Source organism: Garra rufa, chromosome 6 (assembly GCF_049309525.1).
Source record: "Garra rufa chromosome 6, GarRuf1.0, whole genome shotgun sequence".
Taxonomy (NCBI): domain Eukaryota; kingdom Metazoa; phylum Chordata; class Actinopteri; order Cypriniformes; family Cyprinidae; genus Garra; species Garra rufa.
In genome coordinates this window covers 55,740,375-55,755,442 of record NC_133366.1, presented here as the reverse complement: position 1 = coordinate 55,755,442, position 15,068 = coordinate 55,740,375, and the positions used below count along the sequence as shown (strand labels likewise).

The 15,068-nt window shown below is 33.9% G+C and overlaps 2 protein-coding genes across 2 annotated transcripts in view; both read left to right on the top strand.

Moving 5' to 3' along the window:
• The window catches only part of LOC141336995 (inactive ADP-ribosyltransferase arh2-like), an 8,210-nt gene extending 8,072 nt beyond the window's left edge, over positions 1-138 (top strand). Inside the window, exon 5 of the mRNA XM_073842716.1 lies at positions 91-138. Within this exon, the coding sequence (XP_073698817.1) occupies positions 91-138 (48 nt within the window). The remainder of the gene's footprint in view (positions 1-90) is intronic.
• LOC141337389 (T-cell surface glycoprotein CD3 zeta chain-like) lies at positions 112-15,018 on the top strand. Its single transcript, XM_073843201.1, has 8 exons — positions 112-303; positions 9,457-9,551; positions 10,737-10,781; positions 10,869-10,943; positions 11,031-11,063; positions 13,356-13,409; positions 13,493-13,519; positions 13,601-15,018. Exons 1-8 carry the CDS (start codon positions 243-245, stop codon positions 13,670-13,672), a joined length of 462 nt encoding a protein of 153 aa, XP_073699302.1. The 5' UTR covers positions 112-242; the 3' UTR covers positions 13,673-15,018.
• Positions 15,019-15,068: the final 50 nt, after the last annotated feature.

The window sequence follows — 15,068 nt, the reverse complement described above, 5'->3', positions numbered from 1 at the left end:
GAATGAGTAGGTGTGTGTGTGTGTGTGTGTGTGTGTGTCTGTGTGTGTGTCATCAGTGTGTCAGTAGGTGGGTTGTGTCTGTATGTACAGGTGGAGCTTGAGGAGCCACTTCCTGTCAGAGAGCAGATCTCAAGCTGAAGTCACAGCATCAAACACACACTCGCTCACACACACACGTACGTCTGGAACCTGCGGCCCGTCAGACACAGAGTCAGACACACAGACAGACAGACGGAGGGGTAATGATGGTGCTGAGAGGAGCGTCGGCTGCGGTCGTCCTGCTGTCCATCACACCTGTGTCAGGTAAGACTCTATCTGTGTCTGTGTTTGTGTTTGTTGAGCGGATCAGAGATCAGACTCGTCCGCTGCAGGAGGGAAGGCCGCCATCTTATCGAGGTTTCTGTGGAGTGGAGCGTTTCCTTCTGTCTATTGATTTCAAATCATTTGAGAAATTCAGCTCAGAAACACATTTCAGATGATTTTAGCGTTTGACCTTTGGCCTCCTGAACACAAACGCCGTCTGATCCGAGTTTAGATGTCTAGCCTCGCGTTTCTCTCGCAGGCCGCATTTGTGTGCCGTTTGTCTTCCTTTCACTCCATATTGAAAATATCTAGCGATTCAAATTTAATTATTACTAAGAATTATTATTTTTTAAATGATTATATGGAATCAATGAACAAAAAGATCAAAATACAGTCAGCGTTATTAATATTAAACTAAGAAATGATCACATTTTGTTATTTTTTAATAATAATACTAATAATGTTAAACGGATGTTTTTAAAAGCATCATCTGAATGTGTGTTAGTATGTTTCTCTCGTAATAATCTTCAATGTCTCGTGTTTTGTTTTTGTGTGACTATTGTTCACTTTGTTCTCTTTAGAAAGAGAGTCTTGCTGCTCACATTGGCGTTACAAAACCTTTATTTATTCCCCACATTTTATCTTTATAATCTGATGTGAATTTAATACATCAAAAATGCCAAACTATTTAAAATTTCTATATTTTTCTAAAATTAGTGTTCAGTTAATTTTTTTACTGTATTTAGAGAACAAGCAAGTATTTCTGCAATCTAACAAACATTTAATCCAGACCACGAGTGAAAATCTCTCCAAAGATTTACTTACCAGCTTATTTTTTTGTTTTGTTTGATTTAATGCGTCTCGTAACCACTGATGATATTACAAAGATGATAAAGACTGGATTGAATCTAAAGCTGCTTTAAAACACGGATCGTGAAAACACTGTACAAATAAAAATGTAACCATGGACCACAAAACCAGTCAGAAGGCTACATATTTTTAATATTTTTAACTGTTTTATATAATAAAAAAAGCTTTCCATTGATGTATGGTTTGTTAGGATAGGCTGAGATACAACTATTTGAAAATCTAGAATCTGAGGGAGCAAAAAAGTCAAAATATTGAGAAAATCACCTTTAAAGTTGTCCAAATGAAGTTCTTAGCAATGCATATTACCAAGCAAAAATTACATTTTGCTAGGAAATTTTCAAAATATCTTAATGGAACGTGATCTTTAATTAATATCCGAATGATTTTTGGCATAAAAAAAGCAATAATTTTTTGTGGTCCAGGGTCAGAAATGATTTGACAATTATATGAACTTTCCAACAATGTCAATGAGCGTAAAATAAATGAAAGGTTTCACTGTGATCAGATTTAGCTGATTTGAGCGTTTATCATTTATTATTAATGCTGAAACGTCAGAATGAACTTCTGCTTCTCCAAACATCATGAGTTTAAACATCGAATGTAAAATAAAACCTAAAAGGCTTCTGTTTTATAGAGCGGCTTTACAGACACTTTCAGATGCACTTGAACCTATCTAATGTTTGAACAAGTGTTAAATGTTGACGTTTGTTCAGAGCTGAAACTGGAGGTGTGTGTGTTTTCTGAGTGGAGTTGTTGGTTGAGTTTGTGTGAATCTCCAGTAAAGCAGTGAGTTTGAGTGGAAACACTGGAGGATTGTGCTGATCTCAGTTCAGATCAGTGATGGAGTGTCTCTGGAGTCTAGTTTCCACTGACACTCGTGATCAGCAGCGTTTGTCACCAACACACTCCAGTCGTGTCATGATACTGACATTCACTTCCTCAGCCATTCATCATTTTCCACAAACACAGATCAAACACACACACAGAGATGCAGTGTTTGGTGATTTATTCTATAAATAGCTGCTGAATTTAATTCTAAACTCTATCTGATGCTTTCAGAACACCAGCACATGCACATGTCTTAGATTTTTATTTGTAGTGTTGGAGAATCATTTTAAACTCAAACATGTATGATTAGAATAATCGACATTAGATTTAGATATTACAGATCATCAGAAATCGTCATTTCTGTGTTAATGTTCAGTTTGTTTAGTTTGACTCGCGAGCGTCTCGGAGAATCTCCAGTTCTGCTGTATTCCGCTTAATTTGATGTCTGTTTTTCAAGCCTGGTTCTGAGCCGAAGGTTGTTTTTGATCAGATGTTGCTGATGTTGTGGAAAGTGTTGGTTCAGTGGGCGAAATGAGCTTCATTTACAGTCAGAGTCCCTCTTTAATAGATCACTGAATGAAATGACGAGACGATGGAAAATACAGCTCGAAAAACACCATTTCAAGGAACACGCTGTAAAATTCAATCACTTGCACATGAAACACTGAAATGTGCCGCTGGAGGGTTTTTATTCTGCAAACTCAAATATGTCACACCTGACAGATGCTTTATTAGCGTACAACTCCTCGTCTGACAGAACTAGTGCAACGCATTTACAGCAACATCACATGAAGCATTTATTCATGCGTAGAAAAATTGAGTTCTGAAAGATTTGTAATGTTTTTGAGTAAAAACGGCAATAGTGTGAAATAATACATTGTAAAACCGCTGTTAAAACGTGATGTGTTTCTGTGATCAAAGCTGAATTTATCATCATTACTCCAGTCTTCAGTGTCACATGATCCTCAGAAATCCTTCTAATATCCTGATTTGAGAAGCGTTTCCAATCATTATCAGTGTTGAAAACAGTTGTGCTGCACAATATTTTTGTGGAAACGGTGACGCATTTTATTTTTCAGGATTTTCAGATGAATCAAAGGTTCAAAAGAACAGCATTTATTTGGAATTGAAATCTTTTGTAACATTCGAAATGTCTGTCACTTTTGATCAATTTAATATATATATTATTAGAATTTACACTGCAAAAAAAGCTTTTCTAGTTTAGATTTTTTGTTTTGTTTCCAGCCAAAAATTCTTAAATCTAGAAGCATTTTCTGTTTTCTGTTTGAAATAGGATTTTTTTTTTTTTTTGCTTACCCCATTGGCAGATTATTTAGCTTGTTCTAAGCAAAAACTCACTTCATTTTGACTTGTTTTTTCTGAAAACAAGAAAATGATTTTTACTCGTCTAGAAAATCCTTCTTGATTTAAGAGTTTTTAGATATTTTGTCTGGAAACGACAAAAAAATCTAAGCTAGAAAAGCATTTTTGCAGACATATCTATGAATAAATAATGGCATTCCGTTTTCTAGTTTTTGCAGATATTGTAGTGTTGGAGTCGCTGTCGACTGGTTTGATTATATTATTAAATAAGTTCAAACCATCATTGAACAACTGAACAATTGCTTTATTCACACTAAACCTGTTACCCATCCGCTCATATTCTTTTAATCTTAATCCAACATAATATTTAATGTGTGTATTTACATTTTATTGCAGTAATGTAACTAAAGAACAAACCTGTTTTAGTCGAGTCTCACGACAGAGTTACAGAAACTCATTTCAAACAAAAGAAAATATTTAGTTTGTCGTGGTGGGTGTTAAATCATGTGAACCTTCAGTGTGTTACTGTGTATCTGTGTTTCTCACGTCGGCCTATACCATACTTGGTAACACTTTACAATAAGGTTCCTTAGTTAACATTAGTTAACCACATTAGTTAACATGAACTAATAATGAACTGCACTTATACAGCATTTATTAACCTTTGTTAATGTTAATTTCAACATTTACTAATCCATTATTAAAATCTTGTTAACATTAGTTAACGCAGTGTGAACTAACATGAACAAACAATGAACAATTGTATTTGCGTTAACTAACGTTAATAAAGATTAGTAAATACAGTAACAAATGTATTGCTCATGGTTAGTTCATGTTAGTTAATACATTAACTAATGTTTATCTAATGAACCTTATTGTAAAGTGTTACCCAATACTTAAATATACACGAGTCAAAGTATGGATACTGAGTAGAACATTAACACTGCAAAAAATGCGTTTCTTACTTAGATTTTTTGTCTTGTTTCCAGCCAAAATATCTAAACATTCTTGAATCAAAAAGGATGTTCTAGACGAGTAAAAATTGTCTTGTTTTAAGTCCAAATGAAGTGTGTTTTTGCTTGAAACGAGCTAAATAATCTGCCAGTGTGGTCAGAAAAATAATCTTGTTTTCTGTTCGAAATAAGGTTTTATTGCTACCCCACTGGCAGATTATTTTGCTTGTTTCAAGTAAAAACGCACTTCATTTGGACTTTTTTTTTCAGAAAACAAGAAACATTTATTTACTCCTCTAAAAAATTTAAGAATTTACTCCTTCTTTACTGAAGAATTTTTCGATATTTTGGCTGGAAACCTAAGTAAGAAAAGCACTTTTTTGCCGTGTTCTCTATTAGAAGACCAAGTATTAAAAACATACTTGAGTACAGGTTAAAAAGAGCAACTTCAAATTGAACTCAAGTATTAGAAAAGTCACCTGAGCAGCGGCATTTCTGTTGAATCATCCTGAATCATTTTCTCAATGTAAACAGAATCAGTCTTTATCTAGAAATGCACAGAAAACAAGAAAAAAAAAAACAGCAGATCGCAAACATCCGTCCAGCGCAGCGAAACACTGAAACACATGGCCCTCAAACACAGAGATGAGACGCAAACGCTGAAAAACCAGCCCTGAATCAGCTCTCAAACACTGACCTGGACAACTAGAATTAAAACGCTTACAAACACTGACGCCAATGTCTTTGGCTTGTTTATTTGGGGCATTGATTTGCACATTTACATGCAATTAATTGCAATTCATTAGATTAATCAGCATATCGTGCCGTTTGTTCATTTGATTAAACATTCACTGACCGACAGACCTAATTGTAAATTAAAATGTAATTGTAATAGCATTTTAAGAACATAATACACATTTACAATGATTTTAGAATGCTCAATTAAACAACAAACACTGTTTTCAAGATTTATCACATTTAATAAAATGTGATGCTAGTTATCGAAATAGTAGTTGATCAATTCTCACTGAAGAAAACTTACTCTTCATCATAAGACAGCACTCTGTTAAGGGAAAAATTGCAAGTTTGTTCAAATGTTTTAAAGTTGTTAATCTACATTTCCAGAATTCCTTGCGTGACTCTTTATATTTGATGTTTTTTTTATTGAAATAACCGTTTTTCTCATTGGGTTTTGTTACATTAGGGTTAGATGTTGTTGAATGTTTCATTGTATTATCGTGTTTTTATGCTGGTGTTTAATGTGCACTGTCTATCAATATTTTCCTCTTCAGTTTGTGCAAAAGCTGTCAGGGTTTTATAAAGCTTCAAAACTGATATTAGTTCTTCAATAGGTTGATGTATTAACATTAAATCCGTTAATGAAATTCATTCCTATTTACTGTAAATTTGAGTTGCTAAAATGTTTCTAACATGATTTTTACAGTAAAATTCTGGCAACCGCAGCTGCTTTTCCGTGAGAACTAAAATCTAAATTTAGCATATTTTTTTTTATCTAATACATTACATAAGTGATAATATCGTGATGAAGCGTCTCCATGTGAAATCAAAAGCCATATTGACTTCAACAGATGCATCTCTCAACCTCTGAATCTGCTATTTTTACCTTATTTTTACAGCTTCTCTATTTCCTCATGGATTCTTTGAATTGTATTTTTAGCTGTTACTGTTGCTTACAGCTGCAGTCTTGTGATCTGATAAATAACCTGACAAACCTATTCGATTAGAACGACTGATCACCAAACCCCGAACCACGGCGCAAGTAAAACAAGCACTTCAACATGGAATATTGAAGCGTTTAGTCAGTTGAAATGTGCTGACATGAAGCCGGACCGGTGAAGCAGAGTAAAGTGGAGGTCTTGTGATGATCAAGGAGCAGCAGCAGATCTGAAGTCAGGCGTGAGGTTAGCGTTTGACCCGTTTGAAGGCCGATGACCCGTTTGAGGCGTCCGTCTTCTACAGGTGATGTTAACCGCAGCAGTGAGCGTCTGTGGTGTGGAAGAGGAAGCTCAGATCAGCCCACATTCAGACCCGCTCTGAACATCAGCATCTGATCTATACGCTCATCCTCCATCAGCAGCGCTTCCATCAAGAACCTTTAACATCCACTGAACAATTACAATTCACAAAAATACTTCAGATAATTGATTGTTAGAATGCTCTTCAATTTAAGAATGAAAAAGCTCAAACGGTGAAACAAAATGTGAAAAACCTTTTGAAAGCTGTTTTTTTCCCCAAGATTCTAACAAGTAGACAAGCCAAAATAGATCAGATGTTTCTTTGCTTTTATAGTCAGACTTCAGCATGTTTCATGATTTAAGATTGTGCTTTAGGAGCTGATGTTCTCATTTAATGTTTTATACATTTTCAAATCTTTTTCAACATGATTTAATGACCTTCATCAAGCAGCTGGAGATTTTTTTGCTCATTTTTTCCTATTCATCTATGAATTACTTAGAGGTGTGTGAGGGGGATTGTTAAATGATCAACTGAAAATACTGAAATATTCTGTATTTTTGCGGTAGATTGACTGCAGTAACTCAAATAGTATTAATGTATTATATGATATTTATTAAAAATTATATGAAATGAAGTTATGATATTAGTTTAAGGGCAGACACTGCAGGCACCTGTCAAGTTAGTTTTTTTCAGACTAGTGGAAAGAAAACACCCAAAAGACACTGTAAAGTGTTTCTTTTCTAGCACTTTATCTATTTGTGTCAATAGATTTCAAACACAATACAGATTTGTAAAGGCCAAGATTTTTTTCTCCTACTCTGAGCCATAAATCTCCACTTCAGCAGCTCTTACACACACCACACTGAGCATTTGTGTTCCTGTCTATATCCTGAAGGTTTTTTGTTCAGATAGAATTTGCTTGATTTTATACATTTTATTCCCCCAAAATGGTTAAAAAATATGTTTTCTCATCTGTTCTGTTTTTTTCTGAATTATGGAGTGACAATATGAGATTCCCTCTGTAAAAACATTTGACTCTAATGTGTCAAAAAAATTAAACAAGAATTTTGAAACAGACTTCATCCAGTATTTAGATTTTTGTAGAAATGTATGCAAATTAGCGCATATTTCATTGAATAATGCTTCATTTGCATATTTAAACCTAACATTTTAGAAAACTTGTAATACAAAAAATGTTTGCAATGATCAATGTAATCAATCAACTGAGTAAGGTGATAACTATTAGTTATTTTTTGACTCTTCACCTGCAGTCTCTCGCCTTAAAAGAACAATTGTGATTGCTACCTGATAATTATTTGAAGTTTAATATTTTGTACTAAAATATAGATTTAGCATTGATAATCAAAAATTCTATTTCATACAGTTTTTTTACTCATTAGTAGGAGCCATCTGTGTGTTGTTCAGGGGTCTCATAGGTCAAAGGTCATGTGTTTGACAGTTCCATTAGTTTGAGTGGTTTAACACACTGCAAAAACTGCTTTTCTTACTTCGATTTTTTGTCTTGTTTCCAGCCAAAATATTTAAAAATTCTTAAATCAAGAATGATTATCTAGATGTGTAAAAATGATTGTCTTGTTTTCAGAAAAAAAAAAAAAAAAAAATCAAAATTAAGGGCAGTTTTTGTTTGAAACAAACAAAATAATCTGCCAATGGGGTAAAAAAAAACAATCTTGTTTTCTGTTTGAAATAATATTTTATTTCTTACCCCATTGGCAGATTATTTAGCTTGTTCTAAGCGAAAACTCACTTCATTTTGACTTGTTTTTTTTTTTTAAAACAAGACAATTTTTACTCGTCTAGAAATCCTTCTTGATTTAAGAATTTTTAGATATTTTGGCTGGAAACAAGACAAAAAATCTAAGTAAGAATTTGTTTTCAGGGAAGCTGCTGTGTGTGTGATTTCATACATTCATATGGTTTAATATTCTGTGTGAATCAGACGTGCAGCACATTTCTGGTGGAGTTTCACACACAGCTTCTGCTCAACATTTACACTTCACACCAGTTTATTATGTGTGTGTGTAAATGTGTTCCTCCCTCTTTATCTCTCTCTCTCTCTCACACACACACACACACACACACACACACACACACACACACACACACACACACACACACACACACACACACACACACACACACACACACACACAGTTAGTCAGTTAGAGCAGCTGAAACAAACCGCTGAACTAGAAACACTCGAGACGCACACCACAAACTCTGAATATCACAGCGCATGCGTGTGTGTGTGTGCGTGTACTGCTTTAACTATACTTGTTTTGGACTAAATATCCTCAATTATGTTTTAAAATACTTTCAACCCAGTTAGTGTTAGTGTTAGTGTGATGATGAGTTCAGAGGTACACTGCATAATTTTTTTGACATATTAGAGGCTAATGTTTTACAGAGGGGATTATGGGTATCTTATGTTGTTACTCCATAATTCAGAAAACAACAGACAAAAATATTTTTTTTCCAATTTTGGGGGGAATAAAATGTACAAAATCAAGCAAATTCTATCTGAACAAATCCCTCTGTAAAAGCCTTCAGGATATAGACAGGAATACAAATGCTCAGTGTGGTGTGTGTAAGTGCTGCTGAAGTGGAGATTTATGGCTCAGTGTAGGAGAAAACACTCTTGGCCTTTAAAAATCTGTATTGTAATTGAAATCTATTGACACAAACAGATAAAGTGCTATAAAAGAAAGACTTACCAGTGTCTTTGGGGTGTTTTCTTTCCACTAGTCTGAAAAAACACTTTAGGAAACACCAAAAAGCCCAAAACTTGACAGGTGCATGAAAAAACTGTTTTGCCCACAGTGTTTGCCCTTAATTTGAGAATTGTTTAGCTATTTTAACTAGAAACAAGACAAAAACATTAAGTAAGATAACCTTTTTTTTTTCAGTGTAGTGGTTGGAAGTCAAATCAGCTTTATTTCTATAATAGTTATTGAGTCAGAGCACCTTTACAGTGATAAACAGTAAAACAATGTGTCAATAATGCAAACTAAATTCAGTTCAGGACATCTATGCAATAGAATCAGTCTATGCAATGCCCTTACTCATATAGTCGTGTGTGTGTGTGTGTGTGTGTGTGTGTGTGTGTGTGTGTGTGTGTGTGTGTGTGTGTGTGTGTGTGATTAACTCATCAATAATCTGCTGTTCTTGTGGTTTTCATCAGCGATGTCGCCATACAACCCTGAGTACTGTTACATACTGGACGGGATTCTGCTGCTGTACGGAGTCATCATCACTGCCTTCTTCGTATATGAGCGAGTGAGAGTCCAGAACACACACACACACACACACACACACACACACACACACACACACACACAATCGTGCATAGTTAATAATGTAATCCATTACATTACACATTTTAGATCATATAATCAGACTACTTTTAAATTATTTTTAGATTACTTTGGACCTAACTCATTCATCACATTGGTTTAAATAGAATAAAAAATGTATCATACTGACATAAAAATAGAAAGAGTAAGAAAAGATATTCCATATGTTGTTATTATCATTCCATAGTAAGATGTTTAGCACACTGGTGTTTGATTGAAAATCACTGCAAAAAATGCTTTTCTTACTTCGATTAGTAAGAAAAATGTTCTAGATTTTTTTTCGTACCGCATTGGCAGATTATTTAGCTTGTTCAAGCAAAAACACTTCATTTTGACTTGTTTTTACTGAAAACAAAACAATTTTTACTTGTCTACAAAATCCTTCTTGATTTAAGAATTTTTAGATATTTTGGCTGGAAACAAGACTAAAAAATCTTAGAAAATCTTTTTTTTTTTGCAGTGAAGCTACTAACTAATTCAATCATAAAAATTAAAAATGAACATAAATCATTTAAATTAAATTTAAAAAAAGTGAAAAAAGAAATATCTCATTAGTTTACCTGCATGTCATCTGATCATAACCAATGTCAGAGAACCGATGAACGTGCAAATGTGATAATTATTAAAATATTTATTTTAAATCTTAAGTATTATGTAAAAGAGGATCAGATGACAATTAGGTTTGTGAGTGTGTGTGTGTGTGTGTGTGTGTGTGTGTGTGTGTGTGTGTGTGTGTGTGTGTGTGTGTGTGAGTGTGTGTGTGTGTGTGTGTGTGTGTGTGTGTGTGTGTGTGTGTGTGTGTGTGTGTATATATATATATACTGCTCAAAAAAATAAAGGGAACACTATTGTGCACATTGTGTTGGTTAAGTGTTCCCTTTATTTTTTTGAGCAGTATATATATATATATATATATGAATAATATGTCATCAATAAAAAAAGTAACTAATCTGATTCCAAGCGTTTTAAAATGTAAAAAATAACAAATGGTTGGACTGTGATGATGTAATCCAGATTGAGTTACTATGAGCTTCAATATGTGTTCATCACCAATCAAACCCATGATTAGTGTCAAAAACCTGTTCATTAATCAAGTTTCTTCCTTCAGTGTGTCAAGAAGAAGGGCAAAGGGGATAAGGATTCTATATATCAGGTGAGAATCCGATCAGAGGTGATGGTGATATTATGAACCAATGATCATCACATTAGAGATGTTAACTGGTTGAATGGGTGTTTTCAGCCCATTAACAAGAGCGGCCAGTCGGCGTACGACGTCCTGCAGCAGCGCTCCGCTGAAGAAGGAGGAACCCGAGGGGTGAGTGAGGAATCACATGACACGCATGACACACGTCACATGACTGACAGCAGCAGCCAATCATCTCTCTGTGTGTGTGTTTGACAGGGCCGCAGGCGAGGAGACGACAGCACTTACACGGTAAGAGCCCTTCATCACAGGAAGGAAGTTTATTAGCAGCGCTGAGAAGACCACAGAAACACCTGCGGCGCCTTCAACCCCTGAGACGCCAACCCATCATCAGATCAGACTGAACAAACACAAACTCAAGCTCACTCACAAACATCAACACAACTCAATGAGGGCCTTCATTTTACACTGTCAGTCAACTGTCCCTCAAACAACTATTGGTTTTGTGTTGTGAAGAACATTTCAGTAATCTAAAGAACCTTTTTTCCGTTATACAGAACCTTTTGCAGAATGAGATGGTGAAGGATCTTCATGAAAGCATTAATGCCAATAAAGAAGCTTTATTTTTAAGTGTGATAGAAGCTCTCCACAGGACCAGAAGGTTCTTTAAATCGTTAAAATCTTCTTCACACTACAGAAAAGATCATTCAAGAACTGTTGACTGAAACCTCATTCCAAAAAATGCCTTTCTCAGATTGTTTGACTCGTTTCCAGCTAAAATGTCTACAAATTCTTAAAGAAAGAAAGATTGTCCATTTTTGCTTGAAACTATTAAATAATCTGCCAATGGGGTTAGAAAAATTATCCTGTTTTCTGATTGAAATTAGATTTTTATTTTCTTACCCCGTTGGCAGATTATTTTGCTTGTTTCAAGCAAAAACTTCATTTTGACTTGTTTTTTTCTGAAAATGAGAAAATAGTTTTTACTCATCTACAAAATCCTTCATGATTTAAGAATTATTTGATATTTCTGCTGGAAACAAGACAAACATTTCTAAGAAAATCCTTTTTTTTTTTTTTTGCAGTGAAGCTTAAGAATTTAAATAAATGATTTAAATGAAATCAAAATAAAAAAAAACTGAAAAAAGAAAGGGAAAAAACGTTGACTGAAACCTCACTGCAAAAAATTATTTTCTTAGATTGTTTGTCTTGTTTCCAGCCAAAATATCTAAAAATTCTGAAACCAAGAAGGATTTTCTAGACTAGTAAAAATCGTCTTGTTTTCAGAAAAAAAAAAAGTCAAAATTAAGTGTGTTTTTGCTTGAAACAAGCTAAATAATCTGCCAATGGGGTAAGAAAATGTATCTTTTCTGTTTGAAATAAGATTTTTTTTTCTTACCCCATTTTTACCCTTACCCAAGAATTTTTAGGTATTTTGACAGGAAACAAGACAAAAGATCTAAGAAAAGCATTTTTGCAGTGCATTTGTGAAAACCTTTATTTTTAAGAGAGTTTGATGTCCTCCAGCCCCGTTTGACAACATCTGAAACGTTTCTAAATGAAACCATATGAACGCTGAGTTTAATGAACACACACAGACTCTAAGGCCCGGTTTCCCAGACAGGGCTTAGACTAAGCCAGGATTAGACCATAGTTCAATTAGGACATTTAAGTAATTTTTATAAACATGCTAATAAAAAAACATTACTGGTGTGCATCTTGAGACAAAATAAAGGCACTGATATATTTTAAAATCAATCAGTGCAATTTTATTTCAGTTGAAACAACTCAGACTTACATTTTAGTCTAGGACTAGGCTTAAGCCTTGTCTGCGAAACCGGGCCAAAGTGTTTAGATTTGGTCTAAATGAGTGAATAACTGTATCTGACAAACACACTGCAGAACAGGGAGAAAATGGATCACATTTTATCAAATATTCTTTGAATACTTTTACAGCAGAAGAATTATGTTGGACCAGAGAAAAGTTCAATATTGTTAACCTAAATACATATTTCTTAACATATCATAAAAATTATGACAGGGTCAAATAATAATAAAAAAAATAGTTGGAACCAGAGAGGTTTTAAAACTGACACGGGTATATTCGTACCAGTAGCCAGAAATACATCATGTGTCAAAATTATAGATTTTTCTTTTATGCCAAAATCATTAGGATATTAAGATCATGTTCCATAAAGATATTTGGTAAATTTCTTACAAAAAATATATCAAAAAATAATTCCTGATTAGTAATATGCATTGCTAAGAACTTCATTTGGACAACTTTAAAGGTGATTTTCTTAATATTTTGATTTTTTTGCTCCCTCAGATTCTAGATTTTCAAATAATTGTATCTCAGCCAAATATTGTCCTATATCCTAACAAACCACACATCAATGGAAATCTTATTTTTTCAGCTTTCAGATAATGGATAAATCTCAATTTCAAAAAATTGACCCTTATGGCTGGTTTAGTGGTCCAGGGTCACAAATAGAATATAAAAACACTGGGCAACAAGTTTATATTGATTGAAAATGTTTTCTGTGATTGAAAATCTGTGATGATGATGATGGTTTATTTCAGCCTCTTCAGAAAAAGACTGATGACACGTACCGCGAGATCGAGACCAAGCCAGGCGTAAGTGACTGATTCACTTTTCTAGTCTGGTGTTGATCTGAATGATTGTTTAAAAGACTGAATGTGATGTGATTTCCCCGCAGCGCCGCCGTCCGGATCAGGTTTATCAGGTCAGACTCATTTCACATCACAGTTGAACATAACCCTGTCTGGAGTAGTTCTGACGTGTTCTGAATGTGTTTGTGTTTCAGGGTTTGAGCTCGGTGACTAAAGACACGTATGATTCTCTGAACATGCAGCAGATTCATCCTCCGCCGCGCTGATTCTCTTCTCCACAGCGTCAGGATCACAGTCCAGATCAGTCCTCACTTTACTCCTTGTTCACTCCTGCTTTTGATTTCAGGACTTCAGCCGTTATTCAGTGTTTTTACAGTCGCTCTGCTCAGCGCTTCTCAACTTGCTGAATTATAGACTTTCATAATGAGCTCAAACTCATCACACATGTACAGCAGAGTCAACAGAAGAAATATCAGCCACACATTATGAGATGAAACTAATAATTCAATGCAGTCAGGCCTTTGTCATTCTGTAACATTTTACAGTAAGCTTTCATTTTTTAACTAACGATGAAAAATTATTTTGTTACTATTAATTGCAACATTTACCAATTTGTGTTACAATCAAAAGTTGTTAACATTAGTTATTGCAGTCTGAACTTTTTTAGTATTTAAAGGTAATGCTGTACAGTGCAAAAATGCTTTTCTAGCTTAGATTTTGTCGTTTCCAGCCAAAATATCTAAAAAGTCTTAAATCAAGAAGGATTTTCTAGATGAGTAAAAATTATTCTTGTTTTCAGAAAAAAGTTAAAATTAAGTGTATTTTTTGCTTGAAACAAGCAAAATAATCTTGTTTTCTGTTTGAAACAAGATTTTTTTTGCTTACCCCATTGGCAGATTATTTCGCTTGTTCGAAGCAAAAACTCACTTAACTCACATTTTTTTGCAGTGTACTTAGTATTTTTATCGTTTCTAGTCAAAATATTAAAAAAAAAATCTTAAATTGAGATGCATTTACTATATAAGCAAAATGACGTAAGAGGGGGGAAAAAAATAAAGTAAGTAAATTTTGCTTAAAACAAGTAAAATGATCTGCCAGTGGGGATAGTAAAATATTTTTAGAACAAGAGTATGACATACCCCACTGGAAGATCATTTCACTTGTTTTAAGAAAAATTTAGTTTTTCCCTCCTGGAAACAAGACGAAATATCTAACATCATTTTGCTTTAGTAAATGCATCTCAATTTAAGAATTTTTTTTTGATATTTTGACTAAAAACAAAACTAAAATACTAAGACAAGCCTTTTGTAGTGTAGAAATAAATCAATGGTTGTTAAATGAAATGATATTGATAAATGAGTTTCCTGTAATATTCTGTATGATCTGTTTTGTGTTAAAAATCTTTTCTTGTGATGTTGTGGTCTAACATGAGCAGCAGGTTTATTGATTGATGTTTAATATCTCTTAAGAGTCTTTTTCGTTATTTTATATTAGTAGTGTAATATTGCATTTACTTTTTAAACTGAGAATTTCACTTTTTTCATTTGTTGTTGTTACTTTTTGTGTCACTTTGTATCGCCTTATTAAAATGATTTTTCCTAGATTTTTTTTAGTAAATAATCAAACCTGATCAAGAACCCTGTTTCGACTGTTAATCAAAAT

Bases quoted from the DNA above. Each gene is read 5' to 3' on its own strand.
- LOC141337389 (XM_073843201.1), top strand. From the start codon at position 243: ATGATGGTGCTGAGAGGAGCGTCGGCTGCGGTCGTCCTGCTGTCCATC. The intron at 11,064-13,355 runs GTAAGAGCCCTT...GGTTTATTTCAG, and splicing joins GAGACGACAGCACTTACACG to CCTCTTCAGAAAAAGACTGA. The intron at 13,520-13,600 runs GTCAGACTCATT...TTTGTGTTTCAG, and splicing joins GTCCGGATCAGGTTTATCAG to GGTTTGAGCTCGGTGACTAA.